This window comes from Carcharodon carcharias, chromosome 14, assembly GCF_017639515.1.
Source record: "Carcharodon carcharias isolate sCarCar2 chromosome 14, sCarCar2.pri, whole genome shotgun sequence".
In the NCBI taxonomy this organism is placed as follows: domain Eukaryota; kingdom Metazoa; phylum Chordata; class Chondrichthyes; order Lamniformes; family Lamnidae; genus Carcharodon; species Carcharodon carcharias.
In genome coordinates, this window is record NC_054480.1 from 116649567 (window position 1) to 116671764 (window position 22198).

The following is a 22198-nucleotide window of genomic DNA, read 5'->3' on the forward strand; positions in this document are numbered from 1 at the left end:
GATTGTCCGCCCACACCGACGTGTTTCACACCAGTATATATTAAGTGTGCACTTGACGGGCTGCACTTCGCTCAGGACTTCAAGGTTTGCTATCTTGTTTCCGTCAGCACTGGGAGTCATCAGCACCAGGCTTGGCAGACAGCATCACATCACGTCTAGGGAGGCTCATGGGTAGGTCTATATCTACCAGATCAGCCATATGAGGATGGCTTTTCAACAGCTGCAGGGCAAAATCTTGCTTGGGGAAGGGGTAGAAGTGGTTTCAGGCAGGGGAAGAGGCTGCAGAACGAGAGATGTACTGGGGAAGGAGGGTATCCCAGGGTGTGTGGGGGCACATGTTGATCTGTGCAAGTGGCCTCAAGATGATAAGAGCTGGGGAAGCAGTCTCCAGAGAAGATGAGGCTAGATGGATACGTGAGGCTGTGTGAGAGAATGGGTGGTGATGTCCCTTGAACAGGCAGTGAGTGAGATGCTAGTGAATGTGTGATGAGCTTGAGCGTGTGAGTTTAGAGTGATGAGATGGTTGCCATACTCTGGCTGCATGGATGAGATCATTCATCCTCTATCTGCATTGGATGGCCAACCTTTTCTATGTAACGTTGGCACTGATTACTACTGCCATCGCCTACCAAGCTGGATTGGTAATGTAGCTAGCCCTCCTGTGGCCACAGCGGGGGTAGAAGGCAGCACAGCGGGCCTTCACGGCACTTGAGAGCTGAAGTCTTCTTGCCTTTCGGGGCTGTTTCTTCTTTGCTGCAGTCCTGGGCTGAGTGTGGCTGTACTTTAAATGTGGTGCCTGGTGTGATGAAGTGGCCAGGTGATGCGTGGCGGGCAAATGAGAGCCCTCCTGCCATGGAAATAGCATGTTTTCTGGGAATGCATAAGTAACGCAGGGGGTTTGGGACGATACGGCATGAAAATTCGCCATCATGGCCGGAGGCTAAAATGTTGTTTAACCCGCCCACTTTTGCACTTAGTGGAAATCTGGGACGATTCCGCCCGTGCCTCTGTTTCCAATTAAAAGGATAGAAGTGTATAACTCAGGTGGATGCAATATCCATTGGTACCTCTGGGGTTTTCTGTGACAGGTGAGCACCACAGAGACTGGAGTGCAATGTGGACACTGAAATCAATATTCTTATTTAATTGTATAAAATTGATTTTATTTATGATGCGTGTCTATTGTGTGTGCCCCTTTAAAAATTGTCACTTTTGTGTTAAGTCATTTGAGGCAAACACTGGGACAACCAGTGTCCAACCGTTCCAATTAGAAGGGCCGAATGGTACCCCAGCCTGCAAGAAGAAATCACCCATAACCTTGTCTCCTAGCAATGGGTACAGCTGCCTGAAAGTGTGGTAGGGGCAAGTTGAAGCGTCGATTTGAAAAGAGAATTAGATAGTCTAAACAGAAAAAAAATTGCATGATTACCGGAGGGAAGGCGGGGGAATAGGACTAGCTGAGTTGCCCTTGTAAAGAGCCTACAGGATACGATAGACCGAATGGCCTCCTGTGTCGCTGTAACCAGGCTAACATTCTAGCCAGTCAAAGCGCGGCACGGATTCTCTCCGGAAGTACCTCTGAGAGGCCACCGGAACGCATTGTGGGAATTTAATATTTGTAATCAAGATGTCAGCCTGCGTGCGGCTTGGCTCCATATGTCGTTCGTTTAACGGAGGCAGGCTGGGGTTTCGACCTCTCACCACGGTCAACAGCTCTGCTTCAGTCGGTGGTAACGGCATTGCTTGCTCATTGAAGCGGTTCCATTCGGTGGCGCCTGAGGGGTTGCAGGGCTGCGGTCGGCGCTGGACGGTAACGAGGGTGACAAGAGCGGCCTGCGCCAATGGCAAGCAACCCAGCTTGCGACCCCAACCTAACCCCATATTCCAGCAGACGCGCAGATTCCAGGACTTCAGTGAGAAGAGCAGTGGTGGCTCGGTTCACTCTGGTGATGATGGTGTGGAAGACGGGGCCGGGGATGGTGGAGGCGGGGAAGGGACTGCAGGTATGGCCCCTGCCATGACTGCGCTCTCTCCCATGATCGTGCCGGATGTTTTCCCCAATGTCCCCTTGATCGCAGTCACCAGGAACCCCGTATTCCCCAGATTTATTAAAATAATTGAGGTAGGAATCCTGCGGCGTGCTATTTAGACTGTAACGCCGGCGAATAGATGGGAAATGTCAATTTAGCAAGTTAGAGCCTGTGTCTCTTGTGGAATTCTTTTGACTTTAAATTTTAGAGAGCTGCTTCCATACATGTGATCTTCTAATTTCTGGCATAATTATTTGTGTGGACACTATACAACAGCTGACACTAATAAACATAAGATACAAAATATTCCCTTGAATGGATTTAAACGAGAAGCCCTGTAAGGTTTTATGTTCTATTCTGAGGTCGCTTTGCTTGCGAAATGGTTGCACGCTTATCTGTCGGCAGATGAGTCGATTACAATATACTGCAGACGAGACCAATATGAAATGAAGCATATGATATATAGTTAAACAAACAACAGAGCATCAACATGATGTGTGCTTCCCAACCAGATACAACTCTAGACTAATTTAGCGTGGTAGCTGCTACACAGCTATTGGGTCTTACAGTCATGTGGTCAATCTGCACACATTCTCTTAAAGGTGTATAACACTTCAGATTACCACAGGATTACATACTGGACTATTTTGAAGCATTTGATACTTCCCAAGGTAGTTTTTATTTGCAAATTTGATACTTAAAGACCGCTTCATTTTGATTTTATTCTTAGTACGAGTTTCAGTATCATACGTTTAGAAGACACTTTTAATCACATTCTGTTGTAAACTAGGCCTGCCATCAGCAGGGAGGGATTGTATCCACTGCCTTTCACTAAACAAGAAAGTTGTTGTGTGAGACGCAATACAAAGTATACCTTACATGGAGTTGCATCAGATGCATAATTGACATTGTGAGTTTTAATGTAATGTAATAGAGCATGTAGAAATGCATAAAATAATCAAACAGAGTCAGCATGGCTTCATGAAGGGGAAGTCATGCCTGACAAATTTATTAGAATCCTTTGAGGAGGGAACAAGCAGGATAGATAAAGGGGAACCAGTAGATGTAATATATTTGGATTTCCAAAAGGCATTTAATCAGGTACCTCCCGTAAGGCTACTTAATAAGATAAGCGCCCATGGTGTTGGGGGTAGTATATTAGCACGGATAGAGGATTGGCTAACTAATAGAAGACAGATAGTTGGGATGAGGAGGGCATTTTCAGGATGGCAACCTGTAACTAGTGGAGGGCCACAGGGATCAGTGCTGGGGCCACAATTATTTACAATATATATATATTAATGACTTGGATGAGAGAAATGAATGTACTATCGGCAAGTTTGTGGATGACACAAAAATAGGTGGGAAGGCAAGTGGTGAGGTTGACCACAGAGTCTACAGAGGGATATAGACACGTTAAGTGAGTGGGTAAAAAGTTGGCAGATGGAATACAATGTGAGAAAGTATGAGCTTATGTATTTTGGCAGGAAGAATAGAGGAGCTGAATGTTATTTAAACGGAGAAAGACTGCAGAAAGCTACAGCACGGAGGGATTTGGGAGTCCTTTTGCATAAATCCCAAAAATCTAGCATACAAGTTAGGAGGTAATAGGGAAGGCAAATGGATTGTTGGCCTTCATTTCAAAGGGAATGGGGTATAAAAATAGGGAAGTTGTGCTAAAACTATACAAGGCACTAGTTGACCCCACCTAGAATTCTGTGAAAAGTTTTGGTCCTCTTATCTAAGGAAAGATATACTGGCATTGGAGGCAATTCAGAGAAAGTTCACTAGGCTGATCCCGGGTACAGAGGGATTTCCTTATGAGGAGAGGTTGAGGAGATTGGGCCTGTACTCATTGAAGATTAGAAGAATGAGAAGTGACCTTATAGAAACATATAAGATTCTTAACGAGCTTGACAGGGTTGAAGCTGAGAGGTTGTTTCCCCTTGTGGGAGTCTAGAACCAGAGGACATCAGAGTAAGGGGTCGCCCATTTAAGACAGATGAGGAGGAATTTCTTCTCTCAGAGGGTAGTGAATCTGTGGAATTCTTTACCATAGAGGGCAGTAGAGGCTGGGCCGTTAAGTATATTCAAGGCCGAGCCAGACAAATTTTTAATCAGTAAGGGAATCAAGGGTTATGGGGAAAAGGCAAGAAAGTGGAGTTGAGGATTATCAGATTTGACGTGATTTCATTGAATGGCCTACTTCTGCTCCTATGTCTTATGGTCTAATTCAAATGCCACTGATTAGAGATGCAAAGAATTTTTGGTAGAATATTGCACTAATCCATTAAAAATAATCGGTTGCAGTAATCCACAACTCCAAAGCAGAGGTAAAATGTGGATACTCTTGAGTAGGAATAGCCAACCTCCCTAAAAGCCACTGACTTACTCTCCAGTTTTGGACAGATCCAATATTTTTTGTAATCTGTTTGCTGGTGCTGTTTGTCAGCAGAGAAGCTAGAAAAGCACAACCACTCTAGTTGCATGAACAGTGGAAAGTTCCTGTTGCTGATGAGCTGATCATGACCCTTTCGCTATAGCCTTGAGATGACAAGTGAGTTATGGTCAGCCTTGTGAATAGATAACTTATCTGGTTGTGCAATTGATCTTGTGCAAACACTTCTATGTCTTCAACTAAATAAACAGCCCTCCACTCTTCCTCCTCTTATTATTCTCTCTTTAAACTTAGCATACCAACTGATGAGCATAAAAAGTTACTGTGCTTTCCATTTGTAAGCAAGCCAAGAAAATTGGAGAAAAGCAATGACACGTAAATAATTTGACAAAATTGATTTGTTATGAGATGGCAGATGATGTGTGCCAGGCAAATCAAATCCACCAGGGAAACTTGATCACACTGTCACAGCGGTTTTGCAATTTGTATTTATTTCGAGATGTGTGCACTGAATTCATTAGTAATAAGTCCACCAAGACTTTAGAGATTTTTTAAAAAACTAAAATTAAAATATTTATTAAAAGATTTCAAGCACATACATAGGTCTACAAATTACTATAAGAACTCCTAGGGCAGAATTTTGCCCCTGTCGGGAGACCAACTACTGTCTGCAATTGAGGCTGGAATATGATTTCAAGCTGGCAGACCATTTAAGGCCCGTCCAACATGAACCGCAAGCAGCAGCATTCAGCATTGACTGTGCGAGCACAAACTTTGCGCATGTGCGTGATTGCACGCTTGAGAATCTCCCTGAGGCATAGAGCTGACTCGGAGATGTAGAGTTTTTAAAAATATAAATATTAGAAAAATGTTATAAAATGTCCCCTCTGTCACATGAGCAGGACATGAATTTTAAAATTTTTGCTTTGTTTTTATTTGCTTTAGGAACCTCATCCCGCCCGTGGATGAGATTTCCTAAAAAGTTGCCTGCCCATCAATTGTAAGGTTGGAAGGGCAGCGAAAAATTTCTTTTAGATATCTTTTTAATGGCTTTAACAGGCCTTTTAAATTGTTGGTGGGTGCGCTGCCGATTCTGGCGCACGACCACTGAACGAAACATCACCATCTGCGCGTTGATATCGGAACGCTTGCCCGACATCAACGCGCACCATTTTATGCTCAAGCGGGTCAGGGTGTACCTGCCCACGAGCTGAAAATTTTTGCCCTAAAATCCCTAATTAACCTGGCTCCCAGTTATACCCCCTTTAAGGCAATGGTCCAAAAATAGATATTTTAGATTTTAAACAGATCCTGCAAATTAACACAATACCCCAGACCATGGAATTCAAAGTGGCTTTCTCCAGTTTTAGTTTCTGTAGACAGGTTTATGCACAAACACGAGAGGCTTCACACTCTTCTGTTAGATTTTACAATGTCTTGCCCTGACACATAACCTCATTCTCCTTTATACATGTTTCTCCCTTTTTAATATGTATATTCCACTGTTTTGTTATGTCTTTGGAACTTTACCTTTCTTGCAATATAAATCTTTTCATGTTGCTACTATTCTCATTAACCACTTTGAAATTCAAATTGCCCTTCATCTTTCTAAAAATGCAAGTTCCTTTTACACCTTACTTGCTAAGACTGCAACCATGTTTACTCATTAGCATATTAAAGATACTTCTACACCTTACCTCTTTTGATAACTTCAACTTGCAGTCTGCTTGGCTGCAAAATGTAATTAAATCTCATATGCAGACAGAAAAACACAACCTCCCCTGTAACTTTACAATAAACTAGAAAAATATTATGAAAATGATTATACTCTCATGACAGATTTAAGTTTAACAATGAAGCTGTCTTATCAAAGATCCCATATTTTAGAATATCTCACATTGCATTCAAGATGGTATTGCAGGTAAATGCACTAGTGAATTATACAAACTTGGAATGTACCAGGTTCGATCTTTGGTCTCTGTTGAATTAACTATCTTCATCATTCCAGTGTTAGGGAGTGATCTTGATCACTATCCATGTATGGTGAGGACAGGATTATAATGCCTCCTGTGGGCGAATATCAGATAAAACATTTGACTCACATGTGAAGAGTGGCTGTTAAGTTGAGCTATTTGAAAACATCTACCAGTCGTGAAGCCATATTGCAGCATGTGATATGATAAACACCCCATGTGTGGTTACCAGCCTGTACACGTGTACATATATCTTCTGAGGACAAGTGGTCAACAGTTTTTAGAACTAAATGAGTGAAATGTTGCTGTTCTCCTTTGGGGTTAAACTGCAGATACTTGAAGTTTAAAGAAAAACTTGACTGCAGTAATGTGAATATTCACTCCCATTTTATAGGTCAAGAACAAAAGGTTAATGGAACTCCTTCGAAGAAAAGTACGTTTAGCTCAGCCTTATGCAGGTGTATTTCTTAAAAAAGATGACAAGTAAGTGATGTTTGGGCTCTTGATGGTTTACACTAACATCATTGTGTTTAGATGCTACATGACACTTCCAAGATTTCTCGAATGTGTAATAAGAAAACAGCATTGCAAGACATAAGTAAGTTGTATTTAAAGAGCAGTTCTAGTATCCTGACTCTGAAACTTGCAGGACTATTAGGAAAAGAACAGGGGAGTGGAATAGTTGGATTGCTGTTTCAAGGATTTGGCACAAATGTGATGGACCAAATTACCTCTTTCTGTGCTGTATGATTGTAAGACTCCTGTAGGGGGCCATAAAGAAATAGAAAATGGATCATTGCCAGCAATACAGGACAATAAATATCTGCACTTAGAAGATCAGTGTAATAACTTCTTTACAAGTTGGTCAGCCTTTTGCATTCATAGATATTCTGTCTATGGCCAGATAAACCATCTTGCACAAACATTTCTATTAGCCTTCAACTAAAATGAATAGACCTCCACTCTTCCTGTTCTATTATTTTCTATTTAAACTTAGCTTACTTGAACACAGCATTAATATTAGCAGAGATAAGAGAGATGTAGTAATTAGCTCTGTTTTTCAGCTATTGTGTCGGCTCCCCTGATGGCTCAGTAGCTTATCCAGTGAGTAGAGAAACCTGGCTGACCATAATGAACCCATGTTTTCTCCTTGGTCTGTGTTGAATTGGCTGACCTCAATTGGTACTGAGTTGCTCTAAGTGGCTTCAGCACCTTGGATGAGATAGGGGGAAGTCAATTTTAGGGTTACATTCCTGATCCTCATCTTGTGATTCTTGATGGAATCCCATGTGGATAGAATTGAACTTAGTTGGGTTGCCACCTGTTACCACCCACCCCACCCACTTCTCTGCCCCTGACCCTTAAGTGTGTCTGTGTGTGTGTTTCAACAACTTCAGGAGAGGAATGAAGAAAATTGTAGAAGTCAAAAGTCAAGGAAAAATACTGTTACTTCATTCCACTTAATTCCAACTCTGACCCTTGGATTAAACTGACTTGCAATTAGTATTTAAATGAAGAAGGGAAAGTAACTTTTTAAATAGGGTACAGCCATTGGTTTATTTTCAAACTGTCTTGACATTTCTGCTGTGGCTTTCTTTTGGTCTGAAAGGATAGTACAAAACAGAGAAGTATGTAACATTATTAAATTTTGTTTTGTTTCTGTAAACTCACAGCAATGAATCTGATGCAGTTGAAAACTTGGGTGAGATTTATCAGATAGGAACATTTGTCCAGATCCATGAGATGCAAGATTTGGGGGACAGATTGCGAATGATTGTAATGGGGCACAGAAGGTAAGTTGGACATCAGATTGAGTTCTTTGATCTCTAACCATATAAAGAATTGAAAATTTGCATTTTTACAAATCTCTTTCACTAACTGAGGTATCATAATCTTTTCTTTTGTACAAGTCAAGTAGTGTGGATTGTATTTTAATTTATAATTTCCCCCAATTGAGTAGTTAAATAAAAATTTATACAGATTTGATCTTAATAATATTTGAATTCTTGGTTAAATCCAGTCTGCAATCAGGTTTATTCAGTAGTTCTAGCTGACTGCAGAATAAGTACAAGAAGTATTAGTATAAATTGCATTAGGATCTATTCAAATTCAGGAACATAATAGAGTAAAGTTTTGGGTAAAAAACAAATGGCTGAACTAAACTACCTTTCCTTACCGATCAGTTTCCTTAGCATGATGTCCATTTTCCAAATGATCTCTTCTGTTCCATCATCCCTTTTGGGTTTGTTCCACAGTTCTTAGAAAAAAAGCGTTGTTTAAAGTTCCTAATTTATTTTGAAACCCTTAACTTTACAATTGTGCCCAGTAGTCTTTAATTCTTAGTCTTCTGCTCTTTGTGCCACCCCAACATGTTTCCCTTCTCCTCTGTTTCATTTCCAAGCTCCATTTATGTTGGGACATTTTCCCAACTCTGTTGCAGTGTTAAAGAAGAACTTGCACTATGTAGCCGCAACCACAGTATGTGCCAAAGTATTTTGAAGCCTAAAAAGTACTAAAGTATTGAAATGGGGCTTGAACCCACAACCTTCTGATGCAAAGGAAAGTGTATTACATCTGAGTCAAGGCTGTTGTTTTTAAATTGATGGGTTTTAATTTATTAGTTTCTTTGATGCTTTTTCTTGGCCTATGTATTGGACCCAAGAGTTTCTTGATTTTGTTCCCTAGAATCCAATTAAACAGACAGCTGGAAGTGAATGCTGATGAAACAGTTCCTGCAGAATTTGAGCAGAATCAGCACAAAGTTCAGAGGAAACAAAAACACCACAGGACTGATGAAGCAGGTGGCCAACTCTCTGAGGTGGATACGAGCATAGAGTCGCTTGTACCTCCAATGGGTGAGCTGCTGATGGTAGAAGTGGAAAATGTCATCCATGAGGATTTTCAGGTCACAGAAGAGGTCAAAGTAAGTTGCAAAAGGGAAATTTTGGGTGACCCAAGCCTTCCCAAAATCATTTTAGTATGTTATCTTCAGTTATGTTCTCTTAATATAGGGTTCCTATTTTAGTGCTTTTTACATGTCAATGACTTATTTAGCAAATAAAGATCCTGGTGCAAGGAAATTAACTCCTTTTCCTACTGCTTCTGAAGTAATGATGTCTTGCTGTATGTGAATTCATGGTAATGAGCAACCTCCAGAATTTTGGACAAGTTGTGGAGATGCCAGTGAAATTGTACATGTGTTTGGCTATTGAAGGTATCAGAGTCGAGCTTTATCCTATGCTCACCTGACATCCACAAACACTATTTCTCCAAAAGCACTGATCACAAGAACTCTGATTTGACTCGTCGTTCCCTTACTAGCCCAGAGGCACTGAGGCCTATAATTGCTTCTGTGGCTGAGGTCTTCAGCACAGATGTTCTTGCTCTGTGGTTCCGTACTATGCTCTCACCACACAATCCACATAGAATCATTTAAATTGTAAAGTGCAACAGCTGGTTTGAATGTACAACTTATATTTTAGTTGTTTAATTGTTTTAAAATATGAAACAACAAATCTTAATGCATAAACATTGAAAAGTATCTGACTTTTCTTAACAGGCACTTACAGCAGAAATTGTGAAAACAATACGTGACATCATTGCTCTGAATCCACTTTATAGGTAAGTGTTTGGACGTTTGTGCATAATCAGATAACACCATCATTTTAAACCTCCTGTCTGTGCCTCTTTGAGAAATTTTTTTGCAATTGAGAACCTAGTTGAAGTAAGCGTTCCAGGATTCGACTATCATTTCAAAAAATGGAGTTAAGTTGAGAAGCAGTGATTAGGTGATGCCAAGTTTGTTTAAAATCTGGTAGCTTGTAGGAGGAAAGGAAGACTGAAGGAGATGAAGACTTCAGCAATTTTAAGATCCTGGAAGAGAATGAGTTAAAGTAGTTGATTTCAACAAAGAAAAAAGGTGTAGAACAATGTATGTGGAGCATAAAAGAATCAAGGAGGAAATTTCATAGGAACAATGACAATGCAAGTGAATTCCCCACCACTTGGTGAGTACATAAATTACCCCTTGTAAGTAATTGGCTGCTGCCTTTGGCAGCTTAAAAGATGGGTGTGTTTTGAAAGGGGTGAACTGATTTGTATTTAGTTTCTATAAGGTAGTGCTCCAACCCTGGTGGCTTGCAAGGACAAATGAATAACCTATGCAAGAATTGGGTATTCTTTTTAAATCAATTTTGACAGCAAAGCCCTGTAATTATTTCAACCCAGGCCAGATTTTGCAGTGGTAATGACAACAAGACTACCAGCATTTGCTGTCATTATTACTTTGAAACAGACAGCAAATCTGGACTCTGCATCTACGCAGCTAAACATGGAAATCCAGAAGTTGCTGTCAATGATTCTGCACTTGTGCACTGTTGAAGTACCCCCAGACTACAATCCATTAGAAATCACTGAACTGACAAGAACTTTGACTCTGCTCTATTAGTTTCTCTGTAAAAACGCTTGAAAAAGCTACATGTTGAAAGAGGTATAACTCTTTTTTTAATTGCATACTAAGTTCATAATTACTGCTGGAAAAACCTTTTTGGCCTGATAAACTAAATTTATATTTGTATCATGTCAAATTTCTTCATTATGATTTTAAAAAGGCTACATTTTTTTAAGTTTGTTTAGTATTTCAGCTTCTACCAAAATCCCATGTGTTTGACCCAATCTTTTGTGAAATTTAATTAAAAGTGAAGGATAATTGATGCATTTTACTTCCTGGTTTTCCCTGTTTGGCAATACTTCAAGGTGACTGGCTGCTTACTCTGTTTGATGACGGCACTGTGTGCCTGGAGATTTCCTCGATTTGGCACCAGATTCAAACCAACGCCTGGAAAGGGAAATCTATGCCGCAGAGATCGCTAAATCTTTGTAGCTAGCTTTCTTTGAGGTCAGCAGTGAGTGCTGTTGCTTTGTCACTGACTGCAAAATCCTGGTTTTGATGAGGCAGATGAGGGCAATAGAACCATTGGTTCTTGTGCTGCCATTAATGGAAGCTATTCTCTAGTGAGTCATCATATCTATATTATGAATAGTCATGGTTAGTTGTTTCATTGTAAAAGTTGGTGCGCATTCTCCAGAATTTTGATCAGTTTGAGGATGAAATAGGATCTGGCTACTAGAATAAAAATACATGCTTAAGTTTGTTAGAACATTAATGCTATTTAATTTGAAGCCACTTTTTGACTGAAAATAGATGTTGATTTCTACACTTTTCTCCCGCCCCCCCCCCCCCCAAGAGAATCAGTGCTTCAGATGATGCAGGCCGGGCAGAGGGTGGTGGACAACCCAATTTACTTGAGTGACATGGGAGCGGCACTCACAGGTGCAGAATCACATGAGCTACAGGAGGTGCTGGAGGAGACCAACGTAAGATGTCAGCTCAGGTTGTTCAGATAGAAAAATCAACTCCAGGTTTCCCATTTTCCTCATTATTTTGTTGTATGTAAGGTATTGATCAAATTTCAACAGGAGCAGTCTGCAGGTCTGCTCTGATATCAATGCTGTTAAAAGAGGCTTGTTTTGGATTTCCAGCATCTGCAGTTTTTTGTTTTTATCTCTGTTAAAAGAGGTGTACAGAGCAGCAAAGGTGATTTCAGGTATCAGGGGTTTCATTTCCTAGCTGACCTGGTGGGCCTCTGTCTTAAACCACTGTAATGGTTTGATGCAATGGAACAGCTTGGTATGGTTTTTCAAATGGCAACTAAGACTCAACCACATTGGCCTGTCTGGATAAAGATGGCAAAACTCCCTCCTTAAAAGTTGTTGAATAATCAATTGTGTTTTTATCTCAGATGAACAGTTTCATAGTCATTTTCTGTGGTAAAGAGGAGCTTTGAAGGTAGCCTTCGTGAAGTTTTCAAGGTGAAGAAGTGAGTCAGCAAAATTGATCAACTAGTCAGGTTCCAACCCCACAGGACACAAGCTAAAATGAGGAAATTGTTAGTAAGAAGGGAAGTCAACAAAACATTTCCATTCCAAACATTAGAGTGGCATTGTATGAGTCCAGGTAAGGACTTTAAAGCAGACAGTATAAATGAGATCAAAGTGATCATGAAATGTAAGAAAGTGGGCCATTTTTTCTTTAAATTTAAGTTGAGCAACTAAGCTGAAGGAGCATGGCCTATAGTACAGGGCACTAAGAGTTAAAAGAATGAAAAGTTGAAGTAATTTAGGTAGTGGTTGGGTGACATCATGCTTAGGTTTAAAAATCCTGTAGGAGGTGCGGAGCTTCACAGTTCTTCTAAAGAATGAGTTCAACCTGGAGAGCGTGCAATGAGTCTTGACTTTATCATAATAAGGATAGAGGGAGGATGAAATAGAACAGTATACGTTAAGCTTATGAGCATGGAGAGGAAAGTTCAGAGAAATGCAAAATGATAAAATGCTTTTGGTGCTGGGTGGGTTGTACAAATGAGCCTTTTCTTGCATCATTTCCCATAAGTGCAAGGCAAATGATATAAGAGCTTCCCCAAGTATGGAAACAGGGCTGTATTCAAGTTTTTGGACAGATTGGGTTTTATATCAAATGTTGGTATAGAAGAGGAAATCACGCTTCTTGTGATAACTTTTGGAAACGTTTGATGCATACACGCTGGAAACAGGAATAGAAGGATTAGGCGACAGGTTGGAAGGTAATTAGAGAGAGAGGAAATGAGGAGTAAACACCAGCAATGGCCATTTCTTTGCTGGAGATTCTGTGTAACTCTATATAGTAACAGAAGGGCTGTGCTATCAGATTCTGTCCAACATCAAATTGTAAATGAGCCTAGCACTTTTCCAACTGAACGTCGACAAAACTTTTTATTTTTGTTTCTGGATGCCCCGATAAATTCCAATACCTTTCTGCTGATTCTTACTTTCCTAGCTACTTGCTCAAGCAGAACCTTTCCATAAATCTTGTCCTTCTACCCAAAAATGAGCTTCAAATGCCACATCCTTTCCATCTCCCAAACAATCAAAATAAATTCCACTTACACCACTTAATTGTGTTTTTTTCTTCAAGGTGGGGAAAAAATAATAATTGTCCTGTCCTTTCCATGGTTTGTTTCACTTTTATTTTGAATCATCTTTCTACACAACTTCCAACTGTAAAACCTGACCTACTGCGTCTTAGTTTCTGGTTCAGACCAAAGATTGTAGTTTAGTCTCTTATTTTAATAACCTCCCTGACTGCTTGTGTGTCCCTTTGCCTCTTTTGTGGGCTGCAATGCTGACTACTTCCCTGATAATAATTGCCCTATGGGCTTGTCAATAAAACTAACCTGTTTTCCCTTTCTTCTTCCACTCTAAAACTGGCCTAATTTCCTCCTGCCCTCTTTGTGGTGTAAGCTTAAAAGTGTCTTCATCTGAAAATGAATGTGGGCTTTCCTGGCTAATGGTCCTAGAAGGAGACATTTAACCCTCATTGTATCAGTTGTGAATTTCACAAACCAGCTCATCTTGCTTCAATGCATGTATTCAAATGTTGCAGCCTGTGGCTTTTCCCATATACCCATGTGTTTTAAAATGCAGCAGTGCAAAATAACTCAGCCCTATGAAGAAAGGAACCAAAATTCCTGGAAATATAGAAAAGTACTATAGAGAAGGAGACCATTAAACACATCAATTTTGTGTTGACTCTTTTGAAGAGCAGTCAAGTTAGTTCAATTCCTCTGTCCTTTCCCCATTTTCTGCAATTTTTTATTCCTCAAGTGTTTGTTCACTTCCCTTTTGAATGCTACTATTGAATCTTTATCAATCAGTGCTTCCAAATCCCATCTACTTGACGCATAAAAAAATATTTTTCCTCATGGCACCTCTGGGTCTTTAACAACAGCGTCTCTTTTATTTACTCTTATCTGAACCCTTCATGATTTTAAACGCCTTATCAAATCTCCTTCACTGCTCAAAGGAGAACAACCCAAGCTTCTCTACTCTATCCACATAATGATGATCCCTCATCTTGGGACAATTCTAAAATTTGACAGCCTTCCTTGCAGGCTTCTTATCCTCTACTTTTTATAAACTTTCAATTTATTCAAAACTCAGCTCAACTGTCCTGGTTACCTATCACTCACCTTTCATTGACTCTCTTCCTTCCTTCTCCTCAGTTCCCCACTCCATCCCATGTCCCCATCTTCAAAGCCCTCCACGTTCTTGCATCGCCTATCTTTTCAATCCTCCTTGTGTCCACTCTGCAACCTTCAGTCATCCGCTTCTTCCCCTTCCATCTTCACCCTAACATTAATGGATGGCTGAGTCTTTGTCTTAGCTGCCTTGACTCTACTTTTTGGATTTTCCTCCTAAATCTCTGCTCCCCTCCATTTCTGGTCTTCATCAAAATACATTTTCTGAACCGAGTTTTCAGTCATTGTCTTGACACTCTTACCATGATTCATTTCCCATTTAAAAAAATTCCCTTTTGTCTCTTTTCCTTTGCTTGCCCACTCTACTAGTAAAGCAATGTCTAAAGGCAAATTGTGGAATAATTAAATAATTTGCAAATATAGACCTGACAATTTTATTGGAGGCATGTTGCAGAGTTTCATGTTTTATTCCCATTAAACCTTGCAAATGGATAACCTAGTCTGGTGCGTTATCTCTTTTTTTTGTTGTTTAGATTCCAAATCGACTCTACAAGGCACTCTCTCTGTTGAAAAAAGAATTTGAATTGAGCAAACTGCAGCAACGTCTTGGGCGAGAGGTAACTGGACATCTTATTTGTGCTTTTATTGCTTTGTTCCCCAGTTTTCTAATATGAAGATGCTGCCTTTACCAGCTTACTGTTAGGGCTGATCTTTGCGTAGGCGGCTCTTACTTTTTTGTGAATGTAGAGAATTATCGGATCACTGAGGGTATCCTGGTTTCACTTGTACTCATAAGCGCATGTTTTTTCTGTTGTTCCTAACTAGAGAACTTAAAGCCAAAAGTAGCACCTACTATGGCTTAAATTAACTAATTCATCCCAGACTGGAGATGATGCATGTGACCTTCCTGGTGCAACACGGCAGAGTATTTACACATGTCTGCCAGGACTTCTGATGCGATTCTTCAACAAAACTTTGTAATACTTTAAATTGAATTTTAATTTAAAAACACAAATGCAAATCCCTGACTAAAAACCCCCTTAATATTTACTGTTATTGTATTGGTGAATTACAAAGCTGAACCTTGTGTGAAGCTCAGTGCGTGTGTTCATAATTTTTAGGTAGAAGAGAAAATCAAGCAGACCCATCGTAAATACTTGCTGCAGGAGCAGCTGAAGATTATTAAGAAAGAGCTAGGGCTGGAAAAGGAAGATAAAGATGCCATTGAGGAGAAGTTTCGGGAGAGGCTGAAGGAACTGGTTGTTCCAAAGCATGTCATGGAAGTTATTGATGAAGAGCTGAACAAACTCAACTTACTTGATAATCATTCCTCTGAGTTCAAGTGAGAATACTTGTGTAATTTTACATAACTGCTTTTCCAGGATCAAATACCTTATGGTGTTTTTAGGAGGGAAACAGAGTTTCTTGAGCTCTATGTTACTTGTAGACATGAAAATTTTGTAGCTTGAAGTTTAAAAATGTCTGCTCGTGAGGGAAGTGGGTTATGGGTGTTGAGGGATGGAAGTGCTGCTGGGTTAGAAAGGAAAAAGGGCAGGTGACCACTTAAATCAATAGGAAAAGTCACAATGGTTTGAAACATTGGGAGTGTTCCCAAAAGCCCCCCTGCATGAGGGAAAACTTTGAAGTTGGCGGGCAAGATGGTATGAAAAGCACTTTTAAAATAATGTACATGATGAGTGCAGTGAAAAGATCATTAATGTTTTAAAGTAACATTGCAGGAATTAAGATGATACAGTTACATTAATTTAGTATGATTCATGAAAGTGTGTCATGATTTGGGAATTAGGTCTATTTTTCCCATGGAAGTATCTTGGTTTAATTTAACTTAATAGTACAGTTTTTACTATAAATATAGCCCTTAAAGTTACACTGAAAGCTGAGGGCTGAGGAGACATATATTAAAATCAGATGAACCAATTTGTAAAATGAGACTTCTTGCATACAACTTCTACTAGGGTCACTAGAGGGCATTTATACCTTCCAATAAATTATCCAGACTCAAAGTCAGGATGAGCTATTCATCTAACAATTGCAGAGGCCAGTTGGGCCAATCATCTCATCCCCAGGACATCACTTCAGGAGTTCCTCAAGGAAGTGTCTAGGCCCAACCATCTTCAGCTGTTTCATCATTGACCTTCCCTCCATTATAAGGTCAGAAATTGAGATGTTCACTGATGATTGCAGTGTTCAGTATCATTCACAATTCCTCAGATACTGAAGCAATCCATACCTGGATGACATTCGAGCCTCGGCTGATAAGCCATAAGTAACATTTGTGCCACAGATGTACCAGATAATGACCAACTCCCCTTGACGTTCAACTGTATTGCCACAACAGAATGCTCCACCACTAACATTGTGGAGGTTACCTTTGATAAGATACTTGACTGGACCAGCTACATAAATTCTGTGCCCAAGAGCAAGTCAGAGACTGTGAAATCTGAAGCCTGTAACTCTCCAAAGCCTGTCAGCGATCTATAAGGCCCAAGTCAGGGGCATAATGGAATACTCTCCATTTGCTTGGATGATTGCTGATCCAACAACATTCAAGGATCTGAATACCATCCATGCTTGCTTGATTAACACCATATCCACCATCTTAAGCATTCTGTCCATCACCAGTAGCAGCAGTGTGTGCCATCTATAAAATGTACTGCAGCATTTTGCCAAGGTTCCTTCGACAGGTCCTTCCAAACCTGCTCTACCTCTGTCTCCAGAAAGACAAGGGCTGCAGACATGTGGAGAACATCAGCTGCAAGTTCTCTTCCAAGTCGCACACAATCCTTACATGGATGTATATTGTAGTTTCTTCATTGTTGTTAGGTCAAAACGCTGGAACACTCCCTAACAGCACTGTGGATAAAACTACACCACAGGATTGCAGTTGTTTAAGGCGGTTCAATACCACCTTCTTGGAGCAGTTAGGGATGGGTAATAAATGCTGGCCTTGCCGTGACGCCCACATCCCATAAACAAATAAAAAAATGAATTAAGTTTCAGTAAGGCTAGGTTTACTGTAAATCTTATGTTTGTTCAATTATGGTATGTTAAAAGACACAGTTTACCAGTTGGTGTCTGGCCTCATGTCACTAAATTGGCAAACAGTCAATCTGTCAGAAGATGGTGGTGGAGAAGTGCATTTGATGTCATAATTTTATCCATTTCATCCTTTGGTCATGCTTGCAGTGTGGCCAGATATTGGACAGTACAGGGTAAGCTGATTGTAGGGTATATGGAACCCACTTATAAGAGACTTGATGGCACCGAACCCAAAGAATCTGATGATAACTTAAAACCTGCAGAGGAGCAATAAGTTCTTTTCAAAACTTATGAGTCTACTAAACTTTTTAGATGAGTATGTATGATGGGCTACGCACCTGAAATGTTACTTAGGATATACAGCACATTCAGAAACAGGCCATCCAGCCCAAGCTGAATATGCAGGCTTTGGAACTCCACTTGTGTCTCCTTTCATCTGTCTTCATTTAATTCTTATCAGTATAACCCTCTATTCCCTTCTCCCTCATATGATTATCGAGATTCCCCTCAAAAGCATCTATTCTGTTGGCTTCAACCACTCCCTGTAGTCGTGAGTTCTACATTCTCACCACTCTCTGGGTAAAGAAATTTCTTCTGAATTACCCCATTTGATTTCTTGGTGATTGACTTATATTGATAGCATCTAGTTTGCCCTTCCCCACAAGTGGAAACATTCCTTCTGTATCTACCCTATCAAAACCCTTTCACAATTTTAAAGACCTTTCTTAGCTTATCCCTAGTCTTTTTTTAAAAAGAGAAAAAAGAGACCCAGCCTGTTTATCTTTTCCAGATATTCCTGCATTTCTGGTATTACCTTTGTAAATCTTTTTTTACATCTTCTCCAGTGCGTATCTTTTTTTATATATAAAAAATAAGAATAAATGTGGCCTAACAAGTTTGGTGCAACTTTAGTATAACCTCTAATTCCTTTCAACACTGTCCCTCTAGAAATAAATTTTAGTGCTTGGTTACTTTTTTTATGGCCTTGTTAACTTGTGTCACTACTTTGTGATTTGTATATTTGTACCCTAAATCCCTCAATTCCTCTACCCCATTTAGATTCGTATTTTCTAAGAAATATACAACCTCCTAATTTTTTTGCAAAAATGCACTGCCGTACGTTTATCTATGTTGAAATTCATTCGCCAATTACATGCCCATTCTGCAAATTCGTTGATAGCTTCTTGCAATTTGTTGTTGTAACCTATAATCCTTAGTATTGATTAACCCCCTCCTCCCCCACCCCAAATTTGGTGGTGTCTGTAAATTTTGAAATTGTGTTTTTGATTCCAGAGTCTAAATCGTCAATATAAATTGTGAACAACAGTGGCCTGAGCTCTGACCTTTGTGGAATACCACTGCCCACCTTCTGAACAACAACCCTTTACCCCTATTCTCTGCATTCCGTTTTGAAGCCAGCTAACTATCCATTCTGCTACTTGTCCACTGACTCTGGATTTTCTGACCTTATGCATTAGTCTATTGTGTAGTACCCTATCAAAGGCCTTTTGAAAATCTAGATAAATTACTTCTGCATTCTCTTGTCTACTCACCGTTGAAACAAACTCAACAAGGTTGGTCAAGCAGTACTTTCCCTTTTGAAATCCATGCTGACTATTCAATAGAATGTTGCTTTCTAGATGATCTTTTCTCATTATTTAGTAGGGATTCCATTATTTTTCCTACCACTGATGTTGAGCTGAGAGGTCTCTAGTTTTCTGGACATGCTTTATGTCTCTTACTCTAACTGCATTAAAATAAAAATAGGTGAAATGTTACATAAACTTATCAAACTTAGAGGATAAAACCCCTTGGGCAGAATTTTTTGCATGGCATGTGGGCGCATCCCTCCCTGACACGCTCAAGCGTGAAATTGCACGTGATGACATCAGGTGGGCGCCCCAATGTCATGGTGCACTCACATGATGTTTTGGTTGTCGGATGGGCACAAGAAACGGCAGCGTGCCCACCAACAATTAAGAGGCCTATTAAGGCCATTAACGTATTAATCAAACGTGATTTTTTTGTTGCCTGTCCAACAATCCGGTTGGTGGCCAGGTGGCCTTTGCCTTTTTGAAGAAACCTCACCCAAGGGCAGGATGAGCTTTCCAATATTAATTTTAAAAAAAATAAAAACGTTTGCACAGAATTTTCATCTGGTATATGTTCCGGTGACAGATTCTGATATGTGGGCATTTTTTCCTGGTTTTTACAATCTTTATTCTTGGCATTGAAATCCTTCAGCTCCCTGAGGCAGCTCTCTGCCTTCAGGGAGCTTTCTTTGAGTGCTCCCCCGCGCCCGCACTGACTTGTGTGGCTCAGCCTTTAACTTTATCTCTCTCCATAAGAATTCTATTTCTGTCTTGCTGGTAGCAATGTCACTTCTTCTGCTGCCATTGTCTCCCCTAATAAATATAACTACTCCACTTCCCCTTTTTCCTTATCTATCTTTCCTAAATACTTTGTATTCCATTTGTTTATCTAACAAAGTAATAGATGTAATTCCCCATTTCTTAATTTAAACAACTGCCCTGGCTTAGAGAGACAAAAATAATGTTGCTATACTCGCCAACCAGTCACCTACTTGCTGTCTTCTAACATCACTCCTTGATTTTTCTTTTAGTTCTCTCTCACTCACTCCTTATATCCTGCCCCTCATCTCTGGTCCAGAGTAGGGGGAGGTGGTGATATAGTGGTATTGTCACTGGACTGGTAATCCAGAGACCTAGGGTAATGCTTTGGGGACTAGGGTTTGAATCCCACCACGGCAGATGGTGGAATTTGAATTCAATAAAAAAAAAATCTGAATTAAAAGTCTGATGATGATCATGAAACCATTGCTGATTGTTGTAAAAACCCATCTGGTTCACTAATGTCCTTTAGGGAAGGAAATCTGCTGTCCTTACCTGGCCTGGCCTACATGTGACTCCAGACGCACTGCAATGTGGTAGACTCTTAAAATGCCCCCTGTATTTTCAGCATTTTCAGTTGTATATTGCAGGTTGCCAGCATTTGCAGTTTTTCTGCTGAGGAACATTGGTGGGAAAGTTGACCTGGAATTTGCAAGTACTTGCAAGTCTGTTTATAATTTAAGCGTAATGGATTCTGCACTTCTCATTTACAGCAGTTAGACGTTCAGGCCTTAAAGGAACAGGGTAATCCAAGCCCCCTCTTGGCAGATTAATAGATGGTGCAATACACTGTAAAAGGCTTCAATAATTATAAAACAGTGCAACATCCAACTTAACATGAGATCCGCTCAGTGCTTTCAAATTAATTCTTAGATTGTTAAACTTTTGATTTTGATTTATAACCAATTCTGTATGTGAAGTAACTAAATGGACAGAATCTTCCAGTTCAGTCGCAGAAGAGGGAGTCATTTCCACTGAGGGGCAGGCTGACTGACCCCACACGATCTTGCGCTGTTCAGCTTATTACATATGTATCCACGAGGAGCTCACTCATTCTCATGGCAGGAGCAGGCAGGAAGTCGCTGTTACCTCATGGGGTCAAAGATTTTGGTGCCATATTTAAAGGGCAACCTGATAGCCTCCGCTATCCCTTCCACCTTTGCCTAGCCACTGCTTCCACCCTTCCCCGCTAACCCTTCCTCCCTCCCTTGGTCATCTTCCATGCAACTGCCACTATCCAGTCTCAAGCGTAGGCTGGCATTTACAGGTGTTCCCCAAAGAGCACAATGTAGTGGCAACTCACCATTAATAATGAAAGAAGTCCACCTCGCCAGATGCACGTCACTTATGTGCAGTTGTGAATGTGAACATTCTGATTTCTTGCTGGTGGGGAACTTAGGTTGGAGGGGGAACTTGATTCCAGCAAAGTGGCCTTTTAATGAGCATGCATGACATGTTACTGCATGGAAAAGGGTTTCTGACATTGCTCTTTAAACGCTGCCCCCCTGCTTAAAGTCCTGAAATCATAATTGCTAGAGTTCATCCCATGTTGGGAAACTGATTTTTGGCCTCATGCCAAATTAAGTCTCCCCCACCCACACCCACTAAGCTTTCCGCTGCTGGCAGGCCTGGAAGATTCTACCCATTGAATTGCTTGATTCTAGTTTCCTTTTGCTCTTGGTGACTTTTGTTTTCACTTCACCTGCTTTAGTGTGACTCGGAATTACTTGGACTGGCTGACGACAATGCCTTGGGGAAAATGCAGTGAAGAAAACATGGATCTGAAACGAGCCAACGAGGTGCTGGAGGAGGATCATTATGGCATGGAGGAGGTCAAAAAACGCATCCTGGTATGAGCTGACCAATCGTCATTACTATACATATTCAATGGTTAATGATCCCTGCCCTGAGAGCATACAATTTGTACTGCATGCTGATTTCACCTAGGAACAGTATGGACTAGATACAACATACTTCCCTGGAGAGGGAGAATTGGATAAGTTGCCCCAGGACTTTTTTTCTCTTTGGGAGTTACTGAGGTTTATTACAGACCCTGGTTGAGACTGACTTGGCTGAGATTGGGCTTAAGCTCAAGGTTTTCTGAACATGTCCTACCCTTCATGTTGCACATAACCCCTGAGACAGCAGATTACATCTTCTGCTGCAGTATGGGTTCCAGTCAGGCACCACCCTGTTCTCGCTGCTTGCTTTAAACTGCTGTTCCACTGAGGAGAAAGTCTGCCTGTGTGCT

The 22198-nt window shown here is 40.5% G+C and overlaps 1 protein-coding gene across 2 annotated transcripts in view; it reads left to right on the plus strand.

The window, feature by feature from the left end:
• Positions 1-1597: 1597 nt before the first annotated feature.
• The window catches only part of lonp1 (lon peptidase 1, mitochondrial), a 39992-nt gene continuing 19391 nt past the window's right edge, over positions 1598-22198 (plus strand). The window contains exons 1-9 of one of the 2 annotated variants that reach the window (XM_041204977.1): positions 1598-2122; positions 6796-6884; positions 8075-8194; positions 9087-9324; positions 9961-10022; positions 11648-11777; positions 15010-15093; positions 15598-15818; positions 21659-21797. In XM_041204977.1, the coding sequence (XP_041060911.1) occupies positions 1628-2122; positions 6796-6884; positions 8075-8194; positions 9087-9324; positions 9961-10022; positions 11648-11777; positions 15010-15093; positions 15598-15818; positions 21659-21797 (1578 nt within the window). In that variant the 5' untranslated portion in view covers positions 1598-1627. The remainder of the gene's footprint in view (positions 2123-6795; positions 6885-8074; positions 8195-9086; positions 9325-9960; positions 10023-11647; positions 11778-15009; positions 15094-15597; positions 15819-21658; positions 21798-22198) is intronic. The other variant, XM_041204978.1, reaches the window with a different exon arrangement.